Raw genomic sequence first — 18532 nt, forward strand, 5'->3', positions numbered from 1 at the left:
GCTGTGAGAGTTCCACCACCCATGCGCAGTGTACCCTGCCAGCCGCACGTTGACGTTCACAGACGCACGGAACCCTCCGTTGACGTTCGCGAGTTACCAACTCAGGAGGGTGGAGTTAAGTTGCTTTGTTTTGACGCTGTGCGTCAACTTCCGCATTCTAGAGTTGTTTTGACTGCTCAGTATAGACAGTCAAAGCAGTCTCGAGTGAACACTGTATGTCCTCACGCACCTGTTGTGGTTGACAGTTCAGTTGTTGACAGTTCACAGACTGTCAAGCAGTTACATGACGTTGCCTTCTGGTCTGCTACTAATGCACCAGTGAGAGACTCACTGAGATAACCTAGCTTTTATCGGACAAGGTTCCTGTAGATGAGAAAGTGCTGTTCTCCCTCCTACTGATATTCCTTTGAGGACTCTGTCATTTGGAGAGGAGCCTTAAGCTGCTTAGCCTCCTATGGACTTTAATTAAATCATGATAATTTTTTAAGGATCTTCGTCCGGATCTTGTAACTGCTGCTCCTCGTTCGCCTAAACGTCAGAGCTTACACTAGGCCTAGCTACTTCGAAGCCGTTGTTGTTAAGCTAGTGCTCTCTCGCTCTCCTAGAGAGCGTTACGTTGGCTAGGCGACTGGTTTTTGCACCAGGAGGAGTTTTAGGGATACAGCCTTTGATTTCCCTTCTTTTAAACTGGCTTATAGAGCGAGAGTCTGATAGGACACGAGAGAAGTTCTCGGCTTGGGAGTTCATGCCTCTGCCCAGATAGACTTCTCAATTCTGGTAGACTCGCCCTGGCGCCTAGCCAGGAGACGCTCCAAGTTGTTTACAGGTCAACTTCTCAACTTTTGTCGAGCCTTTGAAGTTTTGCTGTTCTATTATGTCACACATAACAAGGCTTCCAGGGATGGTAAATGGTTCCGCCTCAGTCGCTAACCCCGTCTGTTGCCACACCTGCTCCCGTAGACCCTAATGGGCTTTGCTGCAAGACATGCAGTCCAAGCTTGTGTCCTTGATAGAGGACTTAAATGCGGAGAAGAACCTTCTGGCCAACAACCTTCCAACCGGTTGGTTGTGCGCCCTGTTGACGCTGAGGTATCCTACTCGCGTCTGCCAGTTGAGGTGGTTCCTCCACCGATGCGACCCAGTGTGGGTTGCCAGTCGCACGTTGACGTTAAGCGACGCTCGGAGGTGGTTGTTGACGTTCAGTGTGTCACTAGGAAGACGTTCAACAACCAGCAGAGGTGACTTGTTGTGACGCAGTGCGTCAACCTCAGCAACCCGGTAGGGTGTTGACTGCACAACCCAGACAGTCTAGACAGTTCGGGTTGACGCTGTACTTCCTCGCGCACCCATGGTTGTTGACAGTTCACAGACTGTGCAGCAGTGCCATGATATTGCGTCCGGCTCCGTCACGCATCCACCAGTGCGACCGGATTCAGCGAGTCAGACGTTGCCCACTCCGTTGCCGTTTCCTCATCAGATTCGGATGAGGAACCCTCTGATGAGGACGTTGCTGAACAAGACGATCAACCCTCAGCCCTGCTATCCATCCAGAAGATGCTGAAGAAGGAACGCTGCCCAGTCAGGCTGTGGATGAGTCTGGTAGGGACACTGTCATCCGTGGATCAATTTGTGTCACTAGGAAGACTACACCTCCGTCCTCTTCTATACCATCTAGCTTTTCACTGGAAAAAGGACAAGACGCTAGAAGCGGTCTCGATCCCGGTTTCCGTAAAGATAAAGTCTTGTCTGACTTGGTGAAAGGACTATATCAACCTTAGAGAGGGTCTTCCCCTGACTGTTCAGACTCCCAACCACGTTCTCTTCTCGGACGCATCGGACGTAGGCTGGGGTGCGACATTAGACGGTAGGGAATGCTCGGGATTATGGAACTCGAATCAAAGGACAATGCATTTCAACTGCAAGGAGCTACTGGCAGTACGTCTGACCTGGAAAAGCTTCAGGTCTCTCCTTCAAGGCAAAGTGGTGGAGGTGAACTCGGACAACACCACGGCTTTGGCGTACATCTCCAAGCAAGGAGGGACCTACTCTCTGACATTGTACGAGATCGCAAGGGACCTCCTCACCTGGTCAAAAGGTCTAGACATTTCACTAGTTACGAGGTTCATACAAGGCAACTTGAATGTCATGGCAGATTGTCTCAGTCGGAAGGGACAAATAATTCCAACAGAATGGACCCTCCACAAGGATGTATGCAAGAGACTTTGGGCCACCTGGGGCCAGCCAACCATAGATCTCTTCGCAACCTCGATGACCAAGAGGCTCCCAATATTTTGCTCACCAATCCCGGACCCAGCAGCAGTTCATATAGATGCCTTTCTACTAGATTGGTCACATCTAGATCTATATGCATTCCCTCCGTTCAAGATTGTCAACAAGGTACTGCAGAAGTTCGCCTCTCACGAAGGGACAAGGTTGACGCTAGTTGCTTCCCTCTGGCCCGCGGGAGAATGGCTCACCGAGGTACTTCGATGGCTAGTAGACGTTCTCAGAACACTTCCCCTAAGGGTGGACCTTCTACGTCAGCCACGCGTAAAGAAGGTACACCAAGGCCTCCACGCTCTTCGTCTGACTGCCTTCAGACTATCGAAAGACTCTCGAGAGCTAGAGGCTTTTCGAAGGAGGCAGCCAGAGCGATTGCTAGAGCAAGGAGAACATCCACCCTTAGAGTCTACCAATCGAAGTGGGAAATCTTCCGAAACTGGTGCAAGTCAGTATCCGTATCCTCGACCAGTACCTCTGTAACTCGAATAGCTGACTTTCTCTTATATCTGAGGAAAGAACGATCTCTTTCAGCTCCCACTATCAAGGGTTACAGAAGCATGTTGGCATCAGTCTTCCGTCACAGAGGCTTAGATCTTTCCAACAATAAAGATCTACAGGACCTCCTTAAGTCTTTTGAGACCACGAAGGAGCGTCGTTTGGTTAGACATGGTTGGAATTTAGACGTGGTACTAAGATTCCTTATGTCAGACAGGTTCGAACCGCTACAATCAGCCTCCCTGAAAGATCTCACCTTAAAGACTCTTTTCCTGATATGCTTAGCCACAGCTAAAAGAGTCAGTGAGATTCATGCCTTCAGCAAGAACATCGGATTCTCACCCGAAACGGCTACATGTTCTACAACTTGGTTTTCTAGCCAAACACGAGCTGCCTTCTCGGCCTTGACCAATATCGTTCGATATTCCAAACTTATCGTATGGTTGGAAATGAACTAGAAAGAGTCTTATGTCCTGTAAGAGCTCTTAAGTTCTATTTAAAACCTTTACGAGGCCCGTCTGAAGCTTTATGGTGTTCAGTTAAGAATCCATCTTTGCCTATGTCAAAGAATGCTTTATCCTATTTTATCAGACTCTTAATACGAGAAGCTCATTCCCATCTGAATGAGGAAGACCAAGCTTTGCTGAAGGTAAGGACACACGAAGTTAGAGCTGTCGCAACTTCCGTGGCCTTTAAACAAAATAGATCTCTGCAAAGTATAATCGACGCAACCTATTTGAAAAGCAAATCAGTGTTCGCGTCTTTTTATCTTAAGAATGTCCAGTCTCTTTACGAGAACTGCTACACTCTGGGACCATTCGTAGCAACGAGTGCAGTAGTGGGTGAGGGCTCAACCACTACAATTCCCTAATTCCATAACCTTTTTAATCTTTCTCTTGAAATGTTTTATTATTGTTTTTGGGTTGTCCGGAAGGCTAAGAAGCCTTTCGCATCCTACTTGATTTGGCGGGTGGTCAAAGTCATTTCTTGAGAAGCGCCTAGATTAGAGGTTTTGATGAGGTCCTTTAGTATGGGTTGCAACCCTTCATACTTCAGCTCCTAGGAGTCGTCAGCATCCTATGAGGATCGCGAGGCTCAGTAAGGAAGACGTACTTAAAAAGGCAGAGTAATTGTTCAAGTCGACTTCCTTACCAGGTACTTATTTATTTTATGTTTGTTATTTTGAATAACTGCTAAAATGAAATACAAAATACTTAGCTCATAATAATGTCAACATGTAATGCTGGTCTCTACCCACCCCCCTGGGTGTGAATCAGCTTATATGATCACCGGCTAAGTTTAATATTGAAAAATGTTATTTTTATTAATAAAATAAATTTTTGAATATACTTACCCGGTGATTATATATTAAAGGACCCTCCCTTCCTCCCCAATAGAGACCCAGTGGGCCGAGGAGAAAATTGGTTCTGTGTTGACATGGAGTACTTGAGTACCTGCTCGACAGATGGCGCAGTTGATGTACACCCCCACCTGTATAGCGATCGCTGGCGTATTTTGTCCTTAGGTTTTTCTGTCGGGCAGCAGAGCTGACAGCTTATATGATCACCGGGTAAGTATATTCAAAAATTTATTTTATTAATAAAAATAACATATTTCTAAAGTTTTCACAAGGAGCTGGAAACTTATTCCTGAAAAATGGGCAGAAGAGTTGGGTATGTAACTTATGCAAATCATCTAAAATTCTAAGAGAGTATTGCACAGAAACTCATATTGTGATATTTAAAGAAAGACATACTGTGGCAGGTAACCAAAAAAATATACTAAAACAGAAGGCATTTTTCAAATTACACCCTGTGAAAATATCTATGGGAGTGATACTTTAACAATATTCAGGATAGAGATTTGTGGTGAACTAGTAAAATTGCATTATAGAAATTATCATAAAATGAATGATGACTAATATTCTAGCCAAGTTACATAATAATTATTTAATACCAGTCACCCATACAGTGGCTTGCTGTGTCAGCTTTGGTTATCTTTGGTTAATGGTTCACATAAAGGCATCCACATTTTACTAAACATAGTAATCCCTCGGCTAATGCAGGTGTTATGTTCCAATCCCAAGCTGACCCCTCCTCCTCTTTGATATCTGAATAACTGAGAAGTAAATATAGAAATCTACAGCATATATATTCTTTTTTTTTATTATTTTTATAATTTTTAATATTTTACATTTATAAATTTAAGATTTTTTAACTTGTCCCAACACTCTTATAAACCTGTTATAAACTCTTCATCACTTTTTAAGCTAAAATTTACTTTTACTGTAGACACATCCTTACTTATACATCAATGAAAATATTAAAATTGGAATACTCACTATTAAAAATATGTAAACTTCATCCATACAATGGCCTTATTGCTGGAAATTACCACTGTTTTCACTGTCTAGATAAAAGTGATGAGTGAGGATACCTTAATGTAGTGAAAGGATTTGTGTATCGCCATGAGTAGTAAAGCTTTACAAGTCAGGGCTACCTGTATTAGATTGGTCTCCGGCCATCACCAATCTGCTGTGGCCAGCGTGGTGGTGAAAATGGCTAAAATCCAGATATGACCAAGGACATGTGTGAGGCCTTTGTCCTGCATTGGACTAGAAATGGCTGCATTTGTTGTTGATATAATCTTTTGGTCCTTCTTGATTTAGCGAATGGTAGATACGTTGATGTTATAATGGCAGCCAAGGTCTGCATAGCTTCTCCCATCCTTAAGGAGTTTCATCTTCTCTGCTATACAGTAGGATAAGCTCTCTGATGCTTGGGATCACTGCCAGAAACCTTAACGGTGCAGAATGTCTACCTGACGCTGTAAGGCTTGAAAGCAATTCATAATTTCAGCCAAAAATGCATAAAAACACCGCACAACACAAATAAAGATAGAGAGTGATGTTTTGTACATATGCGTAGAATCAAAGTAGACAGCTTGGGATACTTGGAGTGATCCTGTGATTCGACACCCAATTAGCGGCCAGGATACTAGTCAGCGTGCTCTCATTGATTGTGTCTTCTCTACTGGCCAATAGTGTACCTTTTATGGAATCATTTGGGCAAGCTAAGCATGTCTTCTCATGCTTCCCTGATTTTTGTTATCCATATGGATGTGAAAGTCTTTGTATCACTTACGGTACGCTACGCATTTTCTTCTTCCCGTCAAACTAAAGTTATGTACATTGCATTTTGCTTACCTGACCAAATTTCTGTATTTATATTTATTACTGTAATTTAATTATTTTTACCAAAAGATAATTGAAATAGGAAAAATATTAAACTTATCTGCCCTCAGAAACCCATGATATAGATTTACATACAATATATTTATAAATGCATAGTGTACTGAGAGAACCATAGGTGAACCGCGATATGATGAAGAATTATATGTAGTATAATAGTTATAGTATGTAGATATGCATGAAGTACAAAACAAACTAATACCATACATAAAATTTAATACCTCAAACTTTTTTCAGCATTTGTTTGAGATTTCCATTAAACTCCTTTGCACTATTATTGTTAGGTAAATAAACTAGACTGGTGAGTTAAAATCAAGATTCTCCCAGGACTTCTTTTACTATGAATATATGGTAATGCTTATGATAGTAATATATTTTAATAAAGTAAAAAAATGCTGAAAATACTGAAACTGTGGTTCTGTAAATTGAAGTCGGAAAAAAGTGCTCTGTCTTTGAAATGCACTGTACTGTTAAGCTGAGAATACTGTACGCAACTTAACATGTAAAGATTTGAATAACAAGAAAGATAGTCATCAACTGCTAACTTTTACTTTGTTAGTAGTACAATAGTTATTCAAATGTTCAAATTAGCCCTGATTTTTTTAGATTACAGTATACAGTATGTCACGAATGGTACACCCTGAAAGACTTAAGAGTAATTTAATTGCAAAATTTATATCTTCTTATTGCACAGATAATTATGGAAGAATAATCATTAATGCAATCTGAATTGATTTGTATTATCATTGATATTTTTAAATATTAAACTTAGCCGGTGAATATATAATAGCTGACGTCTCCGACGGCCCGACAGATCCAAAAAACTCGCGAGCGATCGCCGTGAAGGTTGCGGGTGTGCCCACCAGCGCCGACTATCGGCCAGATACCGCACATATTTATCAACCACTCCAGTTCTTCTCTGTCGGTCTTGCCGACAAGTTGGTTCCGCTCGCTTTAGACCTCGAGTTTTCTACCGAATTGGTGAAGTACTTTGTTTTGGTTGTTTTATTGGCGTTCGCTGTGTTGGTGTGTTTCTTCAATAAAACTCTTGAAACCCTTTTTTTGGCTTGTGTTTCTTGTTGATGAATTTGGCTTTGACTTGGATTTTCTCTGGTTGTTCAAAATGGCTGACCCTTCTCCTGTATATCGCAAGTGTGCGAGAGAATGTAACAAACGTCTTCCCAAGGCCTCTATCGACCCTCATACTGTTTGTTCTAATTGCCGGGGTAAATCCTGCCAATTAGGAGATCGGTGTGAGGAGTGAGTGGTCTTGTCGGAATTCGAATGGCTTGAGTATGAAAAATATACTCGTAAGCTCGAAAGAGATAGGGTGAGGAGAAGCTCATCTAGATCTTTGGAATTTTCCTCCTCCCATGCCCCTGAACCTAATCCTTCCCCTGTAGTGGTTGTTCCTGAACCCCCTGCTAGCACTCATGAACCGTCTATGCGGGATATGTTTTTAGCCATTCAAGCTTTAGGCGAGAAGGTTGAGTCCTTAGCTTCGGACAGAAACCAGCTAATGTCCGATGTAAAGTTGTTAAAAAGTGGTAAAGCAGAAAATCTAAGTGGTAAAGTGAAAAGTGCGCAAAATGTGTTTAGTGTTGCGACCAAGGGTTCGTCTGTTCGTGCTTGTCGCTCCCCTAGTCCGAGACCTCTTTCAGGCTCCCCTGCACCAGGGAGAAGTAATGTCGTAGGACTTAAGGGGGCGAGAGGTGTAAACCAGCGCACAGACGTTCCCTCTTTGGTATCAGACGTTTCTCGTCAAGAACGTCCTTACCATAAGACGGGTGAGACTAAGTTCTCCTCGTCCTCTGACGACTTGTCGCATAAGAAACCTTGGCGCAAGGTATCTAGGCCCTTAAAGCGCAAGTCAGTCCCTTCAGGACAGGTCCAGCGTCCTGGCTGTAGCCATTGGGGCAGCTCTGACCACTTGCAGTCATCGGATGACTGTTCGCCTGTTAAGCGAAAGCGTAACACGAAGTCCGAGGGTCTCGGTAGAGGCAATGTTTGGCCAGCGCAGACGTTACCGACGTCACGGCCCGTTCCGACTCCCGTTGACCCGAAGTGGGTTGTCCTGCGGGACATGCAGTCTAAGCTTTCCTCCCTTATGGAAGATTATGAGCATGGACAGGTTCACGATGATCCTTTGCTTGCGGTTCGTCAGTGCGATGAACGTGACTCTGGCCTTCAGCCGCCTAAACGAGTGTTTTCTCGTCCGTTTGATGTTAGTACTAACGTTTCTACTGCTTTGAAACGCGATGCTAGTCGTGTTCCTCGTCTTTCACGTCAGTCACGTGACGTGGAACCCCCTTTGCTACAGTCTCGGACTGACGTTCAGCAGCTGCCACTACAGCCCCGCACTGACGTTCGCCGACCGACTCCGTTGCCTCGACGTGACGTTGAGCGTCTGTCACCGCAATCGGAAGTTGTTTTGCCTGCTCAGACCCTGCAGTCAATGCAGTCTCGACGTGATGTCGAGCGACATTCAACTCAAACTGTTGTTGCTGGTCAGTCACAAGACTTTCAGTCTTTACAGCCACGGCGTGACGTTTCCTCAGCTGTTGCTGCTGCTCCGTCGCTTGTTGACATTGCCTGTCAAGCGTTGCCTCCTCGGCATGTCTCTCCGTATCATGAGACTCGGCAGTTGTCGGACGAAGTTCCGTCGGATGAGGAAGTCGCTGATCCCCTTCCAACTGATATGCCTTTGGGGACTTTTTCGGATGGAGAGGAGCCTAAAGTTGCTCAGCCCTCTCTTGATTTTAAAAAGATCATGCTGATTTTTAAGGAACTTTTTCCTAACCATTTTGTGACTGCTGCTCCTCGTTCGCCTCCGTCAGAGTTCACGCTGAGCCTAGCTGCTTCGACGCCGTCGTGTACTAAGCTAGTGCTCTCTCGCTCTTCTAAGAGAGCTTTGCGTTTACTAGGCGACTGGTTGATGACCAGGAGGAGTTTGGGGAAGACAGCCTTTGCTTTCCCCCCTTTTAAACTGGCTTCTTGAGCGAGCGTCTGGTATGACACGGGAGAAGTTCTCGGCTTGGGAGTTCCTGCCTCTGCCCAGGGAGACTTATCAAGCCTCGTAGACTCTCCCCGTCGTCTGGCCATGAGACACTCAAAAGTTTGCTGGTCCTCTTCGGACCTTGATCATCTCCTCAAAGGGGTCTATAGGGCCTTTGAAGTTTTTTAATTTCTTGGATTGGTCGCTGGGAGCCTTGAGCAGGAAGATCTCTTCAGCCGACCGTGATGTATCTGTGCAAATTATGTCCTGCATGGACAAAGCTATCCGTGATGGCTCTAATGAACTCGCTGCTACGTTTACGGCAGGAGTCCTTAAGAAGAGGGAGACTCTTTGTTCGTTCCTGTCTGCAGGAGTAACTCCCTGTCAAAGGTCGGAGCTTCTCTTTGCGCCGTTATCATCTGCCTTGTTCCCACAGCAGTTGATTAAGGATATCGCAGCGTCTCTAGTACAAAAGGATACCCATGACTTGATGGCTACGTCAGCGCGTAAGGCTGCTCCTTCATCTTCTTATGTCGTTAGACCTAAGTTCGATACTCCAGCGACGAGATTTATCCCGCCCTTTCGTGGCAGAGCTCCCAGTAAGGGAGGCGCTCGTGCCGATAGTAAGAGAGGTAAGAGGAGAGGATCTAAGTCCTCCCGTGGCAGAGTCTGACTGCCCACGTCCTCAGACAGCGGTAGGGGCCAGATTAACCAACTTCTGGCAGGCCTGGGAGAAGAGGGGTGCAGACCGGGAGTCTGTTTTGTTGCTAAAGGAGGGGTACAAAATACCTTTTGTACGGAGACCTCCTCTAGTAAAAGTTCCTATAGACCTCTCTCCCAGGTATCGAGAGGAGTCAAAGAGACAGGCACTACATCTGCAGGTGTCTCAGTTGCTAGAGAAGGGAGCGGTGGTGAAAGTCTCGGACCTTCAATCACCGGGGTTTTACAACCGTCTCTTCCTAGTTCCAAAGCATACAGGAGGTTGGAGGCCGGTGCTGGATGTCAGTGCTCTCAACGTTTTTGTTGTCAAAACAAAATTTACGATGGAGACCACCAAATCCGTTCTAGCAGCAGTCAGAGAAGGAGACTGGATGGTCTCTCTCGACCTGCAGGATGCGTACTTCCACATTCCTATACACCCGGATTCTCAACCGTATCTGAGGTTTGTATACAGGAATGTGGTGTACCAATTCCGAGCACTGTGCTTCGGCCTCAGCCCTGCTCCTCTTGTTTTTACGAGGCTCATGAGAAATGTAGCAAAATTTCTACATTTGTCGGGGATTCGAGCCTCCCTGTACCTGGACGACTGGCTGCTCAGAGCGTCGTCCCGTCATCGCTGTCTGCAGGACCTTCAATGGATGTTGGATCTTGCAAAGGAGTTGGGCCTGTTGGTGAACATAGAGAAGTCTCAGCTGACTCCCTCCCAAACGATTCTCTATTTGGGGATGGAGATACAGAGTCTAGCTTTTCGGGCTTTTCCGTCTGCCACCAGGATAGAGCAAGCCTTGCTCAAAGTCCGTCTCATGCTAGAGAAAGACCATTGCTCTGTGAGAAGTTGGATGAGCCTCCTAGGGACGCTATCATCCCTGGAACAGTTTATCTCTCTAGGGAGACTTCACCTTCGCCCTCTCCAGTTCCATTTAGACTCCCATTGGAACAAGGACAAAACTTTGGAGGCGGTCTCGATCCCGATCTCCGAACCAATCAAGACTTGCCTGAGCTGGTGGGACAGCAATATACGTCTTCGAGAAGGTCTGTCCCTGGCAGTAAAGAACCCAAACCACGTGTTATTTTCAGACGTGTCGGATTTGGGTTGGGGAGCGACTCTGGACAGTCTGGAATGTTCGGGTCTTTGGACGACAGATCAGAGGAGCCTTCACATCAACTGCAAGGAGCTGTTGGCTGTTCACTTAGCACTGACGAGTTTCGAGAGTCTTCTTCGAAACAAGGTGGTAGAAGTGAATGCGGACAACACCACGGCCTTGGCGTACATCTCCAAGCAAGGAGGCACTCACTCCCACGCTCTGTTCGTCATCGCAAGGGACCTCCTCATCTGGTCAAAAGATCGAGGCATCTCACTGTTGACGAGGTTCGTCCAAGGGAAATTGAACGTCTTGGCGGACTGTCTCAGTTGGAAGGGTCAGGTGATCCCTACAGAATGGACCCTCCACAAGGATGTGTGCAAGAGTCTTTGGATGACTTGGGGTCAGCCCACCATAGACCTCTTTGCAACCTCACTGACCAAAAGGCTCCCGACTTATTGCTCTCCAGTCCCAGATCCAGAGGCGGCCCACATAGATGCCTTTCTGTTGGACTGGTCTCACCTGGAGGCTTACGCATTTCCGCCGTTCAAGATCATCAACAAGGTGTTACAGAAGTTCGCCTCTCACGAAGGGACAAGGTTGACGTTGGTTGCTCCCCTCTGGCCCGCGAGAGAGTGGTTCACAGAGGTACTTCTATGGCTGGTAGACGTCCCAAGGAGTCTGCCCTTACGGATGGATCTCTTACGGCAGCCTCACGTAAGGAGGCTTCATCAAAGCCTCCCCGCGCTTCGTCTGACTGCCTTCAGACTATCGAAAGACTCTCAAGAGCTCGAGGATTTTCGAAGGAGGCAGCCAGAGTGATCGCGAGGGCTAGGAGATCATCTACTATCAAGGTCTACCAGTCGAAGTGGGAGGTCTTTAGAGAGTGGTGCAAGTCCTCCTCTATTTCCTCTTCCAGTACCTCTGTAGCGCAAATTGCGGACTTTCTCCTGCATCTGAGAAATGTTCGCTCCTTCTCTGCTCCCACCATTAAAGGCTACAGGAGCATGTTGGCTTCTGTTTTCAGACATAGAGGCTTGGATCTGTCAAATAACAAAGATCTCCAAGACCTCCTTAAGTCTTTCGAGACCTCTAAGGAGCGTCGTATGTCAACTCCTGCTTGGAACTTAGACGTGGTCCTGCAGTTCCTAATGTCAGACAGGTTTGAGCCATTACATTCAGCCTCCCTGAAGGATCTCACCCTCAAGACACTTTTTTTAGTGAGCTTGGCTTCGGCTAAAAGGGTCAGTGAGATCCATGCCTTTAGTAAGAACATCGGCTTCTCTACGAATAAAGCTATATGTTCTCTTCAACTTGGTTTTTTGGCCAAGAACGAACTGCCTTCTCGTCCTTGGCCTAAATCTTTTGAAATACCTAGTCTGTCAGAAATCGTAGGTAATGAAGTTGAAAGAGTGCTGTGCCCCGTTAGAGCTCTTAAGTTTTACTTAGCCCGAACTAAACCTATACGAGATGGTTCTGAGGCCTTATGGTGCTCCGTTAAGAAGCCCTCATTGCCCATGTCTAAAAATGCGTTATCGTACTTTATTAGATTTTTAATCCGGGAGGCACATTCTCATTTAAATGAGAAAGATCGTTGTTTGCTTAAGGTCAAGACTCACGAAGTGAGAGCAATAGCAACTTCGGTAGCTTTTAAGCAAAACAGATCTCTTCGAAGTATTATGGACGCGACCTTTTGGAGGAGCAAGTCAGTGTTCGCTTCATTTTACTTAAAAGACGTCCAGACTCTTTATGAGGACTGCTACACCCTGGGTCCATTCGTTGCAGCGAGTGCAGTAGTGGGTAAGGGTTCTACCACTACATTCCCTTAATCCCAATATCCTTTTAATATTCTCTTGAAATGTTTTTTAATCTTGTCTTGGGTTGTCCGGAAGATTAGGAAGTCTTTCGCATCCTTTTTGATTTGGCGGGTGGTCAAATGTTGTTTCTTGAGAGCGCCCAGATTAAGGGTATTGATGAGGTCCTGTTATAGGGGTGTTCGCCCTGGATATAACAGCTCCTGGAAGTCTTTCAGCATCCTGGAAGGATGGCTGGGCTTTGTGAGGAAAGCGGACTAATGAGGCAGAGTAATCATCAGAGTCAGCTTCCTTACCAGGTACCTATACTTAAGTTGGTTTTTTATGAAATATTTGTCAAAAAACTCTGAGCATATAAGCCTTTATTGTATTAATACTGGTCTCTACCCACCACCATGGGTGTGAATCAGCTATTATATATTCACCGGCTAAGTTTAATATTTAAAAATGATATTTTCCTTATAAAATAAATTTTTGAATATACTTACCCGGTGAATATATAAGATTAAAGGCCCTCCCTTCCTCCCCGATAGAGACCCAGCGGACTGAGAAGAACTGGAGTGGTTGACAAGTATATGCGGTATCTGGCTGATAGTCGGCGCTGGTGGGCACACCCGCAACCTTCACGGCGATCGCTCGCGAGTTTTTTGGATCTGTCGGGCCGTCGGAGACGTCAGCTATTATATATTCACCGGGTAAGTATATTCAAAAATTTATTTTATAAGGAAAATATCATTTTTATTTAAATTTATATGCTGTTTGTAGCCTTGAAAATCTGATATTGATTCTGTTAGCATAGAGCAAATAATCATCAAGAACCATCATGAAAGATATGTTGAATTTGTCAATCTTTAAACATTATACAGTGCGTACTATAAGTTGTTAACTACAGTATACCTTTAATTAGGTCATAGGTTTATTGAAGATAAGTTTTATAAGAGTTTTGCATTTTATGTGTTAAAGATAGTGTTGTATGCTTTAAAGCAAATTTCTAGTATTTAATGGCTTAGATTTTTTTGTAGGTTAAGTAATATTGAACGAATTTTGACTTCAAACGTAAATATATGTTACATTCTGTCGTAATTTCATATTGTAAAACTGTTATTATACCTATGAACTTCCTGTGGATTTTTGTAAAAAACATTCGTAGTTGGTTTTTATTTGAAATTTGATACACTACTGCATATGTTAACAGGCACAATTGCTAGAATTGGCCACCACAAAGTTTACGTTCAACCGCACGATGGAGGCTCCCTCATGAAGCTGAGCATGTCTGCTGTGGTTCCTTCCCCAACAAGAAGATTTGCCATTGGTATGTCCTCCTATTTGTCACAGTAAGATCGTGACAAATTTTATAAAAGTTAGGATGCAATATAGCTGTTTAATTTTATTTTTGTCATATAATTTTTGCCTGTGAAATTTCATATGCATGATACTTAAACTTTTTTCTTTGTATGATGAGCACTCATTGTAGTTACTCTGTAGTCAGTTAATCAAGTTTTTTTTTTTCTCAGTATTAAGGGTACTTAGTAAAATCAATATGTTTTGAAGACTTCAGCTGATTTAGTCATAACAAAAGAAATGGGAAATATTTGCTAAAGCTACAGGATTTTTCCACAGATCGTCTAAGTGTAACAGCAGCTTGTGTCCAAGTGTGGGTTTCGCTTGTGGCAATTGCTGGGGACTACTCGAGAAGCCTTCATGTACCTGCACCAGTGACGTTATCTCCGACATTACTTAGAATACAGCAGGTATGAAACACTATCATGGTAAGAATTCATGAATGTACAATACTGTATTCATCCTTGATGTAAGAAATTAACCAAATTTATTTTCTTTCAGTCAGCTGCTATCTTCATTCAATTTAACACTTAAAAATTAGTGAAGATTCACAGAAATTTATGATGACTTTTAAGTGGTCTTATTTTAGAAAAGAGAGATATGTAAAGGTTTTTAAAAGTTTTTGAATGATAAACATGACCTGAGAAGTACTGTTATCTGAAATCACCAGTGAAAGTGATATGAAATAGAATTGTGGATGGGAAGAGGGTAAGCAGTCTTTTGAAAGCTTACGTTGACAGGAAGTGACCAATAATTATTTGGGTCAAGGTTGAAATTATTGGGCAGCTTACTATGCGATAGAATTGTACGCAAGATCAGTTCCAACTAGAGGAATGTTCTGCAAGATACGCTTATTCACTAGGGGCATGAAGTAGGGTCAGTAACTCCTTACTTTCAAGCATGGTGGAAAGGCTTCTTACTTTGTTGGTATCGCCATCAAAAGACCCATTTTGTGCCCCAGCTGATTCAGAACTTCAGTTCTTGAACATTTTCCAGTAAGCTACTTTCTCATTCTAGGGAAGTCGATAGCATTCGGGTCACCTCCCAACACACCAGATCCTCTTGATACCTTAACCTCTCCACAAGATCACTTGGCTTACTTATCTTGGTTTGTGGAAGATTTCGATTTCATGTTACATTGATGGCTCTTGAGTGCCACAGTTGGGGTGATATCTGGATTTTAAACATAAGACTTACCCGCTGGTTGTATAAGAAAGGCTAAAGTCTCTAGACACCCGGCAGAAATTCAAAATCTCGCGGCTATCACAGATATGCCAGGAGTACACTAGCGCCCTCGCGGTAGATAGGTCGAACTATACCAAAGCCTTCAGATCTTCTCTGCCACCATTGCTGGCTGGAACAATTGGAAATTCTCTCGAAACTTACTCTGTTTTGGACGGTTATTTGGTGATGTACTCCATTTTTTGAGTTTGGGCTTTTGCATAATTGATTTCCTTTTAATTTTATCTTGAAATATTTTTTGTTTTAGGTTTATTTAAGTAATTTAACCTTTGTTTATGTTTTTGGTTTCTCTCTTATCAATTCAATATGGCCAACCCCTCCCCTGTGTTACGAAAGTGTGTTAAAGGTTTTCGTACTCGACTTCCTAAGGCTTCTGTGGACCCTCATAGTATTTGTGTTAAATGTAGGGGAAAATCATGTTCATTTGGGGATCAGTGTGATGAATGCTTTTCGCTAACCGATAACGAGTGGGTAACTTATGAACGTTACATTAAAAGATAAGAGGGCGACAGGGTTAGGCGCAGTTCATCTCGTTCTGTTGATTTGTCCTTACCTAATGTCATTGATCCTATTCCTTCCCCCGTAGTGGTAGATCAACAACCGAAGGAACCTTCTATGAAGGATATGTTAACGGCGATTCAGGGTCTCGGTGAAAGAGTTGAATCGTTAGCTGCGGACAAAAAAAAGATCTTGTCCGAATGTGAAAAGTGTTTCAAATGTGTTTAGTGTTGTGGAGGGTGCGTCTGCACGATCCTGTCGTTCGCCCAGCCTACGACCTCTTTCAAGTTCCCGAACCCATGGGAGAAGTAATATCGGACGGCAAAAGGGAACGAGAGGCATCATCAATCGTGCAGACGTCCCCTCGAGCGTTCCTGCTGTCGTAACACAGGTCGCTCACCCTCATCATAGGAAAGATGAGGTTGATGCGTTATCACCTTCCTCGAATGAAGGTTCGGTTGGCGAGGTCTGGCGTCAAGCCTCTCGACCGCTTAAAAGAACTCATGCAGTCGTTCAGCAGCGCGAATCGCCTCCACAGCTGGGCTGTAGTAACTGGGATATGCCTGAGCGTTTTCAGTCCCCTGAGGGTTGCTCGCCTGCGAAACGCTCTGACAGGGGTTCTGATGTGGATCTTGATATAATTCTGTCAGACTCGGAGCTGATGCCTGTTTCTGATGTGACAGTTCATGCACCACCACTTCCGTCAGACTGGCTTTCGTCAGACTGGCTTTCGTCGCCCGAAAGTGGGAGGCGATATGGAAGCGAGGTAGAAGGTGATTTTCCATTAGAAAAGACTCCTGATGTATTGCATAGCAGCTATCCGAAATGGTCAATGTTATTGGGTATGAAACAGCAGCTCTCGTTGATGCGATCTTATCAACCTGCGGTTAGCAGTGCTGTTGGGCGTCAGGCTTCTGTTTCGGATCCGTTGTCGCACAGGCGGCCTGTTGTCTCTGGTGCTGACGCGTTATCGCACAGGCGATCTCCCAATCGCAGTGTTCATCGGCAGGGTGAGAGGGATGTGTCACTTCAGGGGGCTGCTGCACAGCAAATAACTTTCTCCGAACGTTTTCTACTCCAAGAATGTTGACGTTCGGCTAGCGATAGAATGAGCTGCCAAGCGGCAAGATGATGTACGTGATGCTGAACGGCAGCGGCGGCAAGTAGACGCACCGCGTCACCGTGACGCCTCAAGGCAGTCTACTCTTGATACGACTGAGTGTCAGCGTCAACAGCAGGCAGACCCTACGCGTCAACAACAGGCAGACACTACGCGTCAACGCGACGGCTCACGTCAGTTGTCTTATGACGGCACGGAGCGTCAGCGTCAACCTGACACCTCGCGTCATCGCGACGGCTCACGTCAGTTAAACCTTGATGCCTCCCGTTAGTCCATTCTTGACGTCGCACATCAGTCTACTTCGACCGCGCCTGTTCAGTTAGATGCCATTTCCCAAACTGAACGTGATGTTAGGCGTAAGACTTGTGCTCGCCAGATAGAGGGAGACGTAGTACAGGGCAAACGCTCCCATTTCGACACTGACGCTTCGGTTCAGGACGCGGCGGCTACAGCTGAATTGTCTGAAGAGGAACCAGATGAGGTATCTTGCCCGGACGAACCTCTGGAAGATGTTTCTGAGGGAGAGGAAGAGAAACTTTAACTTTCAGTGGACCTCAAAAGACTTGCTGGTTTTCACGGGACTTTTTCCTGACCACTTCACTCCTGTGGCGCCACGTTCTCCCCCATCTGAATTTACCTTGGGGAAGGCCACTAAAGTGCCTTTGTTTACGAAGATGGTGCTCTCGCGCTCTTCTAAAAGAGCTTTGAAACTGATGGGAACTTGGATGGAGTCTAAGAAGGCTCTCGGCAAGACAAGCTTTGCCTTTCCACCCGCGAGATTGGCCTCCAAATCCAGTATGTGGTATGAGACAGGGGAAGTTCTGGGCTTGGGAGTTCCTGCCTCTGCCCAGGGAGACTTCTCAAGCCTGGTGGATTCCTCTTGTCGACTGGCCTTGAGAAAACCTAAAGTGTGGTGGTCAATGACAGAGTTTGATCATCTGCTTAAGGGCATGTTCAGGGCCTTTAAAGTTTTTAACTATTTAGATTGGTCTTTGGGAGCCCTAGGAAGAAAGGTCTCTGACATGAAAGGCGCGGACACGAGCAGTCTCATTCATTTGATGTCCTGTATGGACAAGGGGGTCAGGGATGGCTCCCACGAGTTGGCTGCTCTCTTCACGGCTGGAGTGATAAAGAAGAGGGCCACTATGTGTTCCTTCCTCTCTGCGGGAGTTCCTCTTACCAGAGATCGGAGTTGCTATTCTCTCCCTTGTCTTCGACGCTATTCCCACAAGAGTTGGCAGGGGAAGCTGCCACTGCATTAACCCAAAAGGCTACTCATGATCTAGTGGCTGATACGGCCAGGAAAGTTCTGCCTTCTTTTTCTTCCCGTAAACCTAAAGAATGCACTTCAGGGGTACGATCCTCTCAGCCCTTTCGGGGTAAACCTACTGGAAGAGGTAACTTCAGGTCCGACGGAAGGAAACCTAAGAAGAGAGGAACTAAGACCGGCCGAGGTAGAGTGTGACTGCCCTATCCTTCAGACATCAGTAGGGGCTAGGCTGAATTACTTCTGGAAGGCTTTGGAGAGGAATGGAGCGAACCCTTGGTCCGTCCTAGTGTTGAAGGAGGGATACAAGATTCCTTTTTTATCAAACCCCCCACTAGTCACAGATCCTGTGGATCTTTCGCCCAGATACAGGGAGGGGCCAAAGAGGCAGGCCATGCAGCTTCAGATGTCTCTGTTACTGGAGA

At 45.1% G+C, this 18532-nt stretch overlaps 1 protein-coding gene across 1 annotated transcript in view; it reads left to right on the plus strand.

Moving 5' to 3' along the window:
• The window catches only part of HERC2 (E3 ubiquitin-protein ligase HERC2), a 496511-nt gene that overhangs the window by 266648 nt on the left and 211331 nt on the right, over positions 1–18532 (plus strand). The window contains exons 41-42 of the mRNA XM_068391274.1: positions 13835–13951; positions 14260–14390. Of these exons, the coding sequence (XP_068247375.1) occupies positions 13835–13951; positions 14260–14390 (248 nt within the window). The remainder of the gene's footprint in view (positions 1–13834; positions 13952–14259; positions 14391–18532) is intronic.

This window comes from Palaemon carinicauda, chromosome 17 (assembly GCF_036898095.1).
Source record: "Palaemon carinicauda isolate YSFRI2023 chromosome 17, ASM3689809v2, whole genome shotgun sequence".
Lineage (NCBI taxonomy): Eukaryota > Metazoa > Arthropoda > Malacostraca > Decapoda > Palaemonidae > Palaemon > Palaemon carinicauda.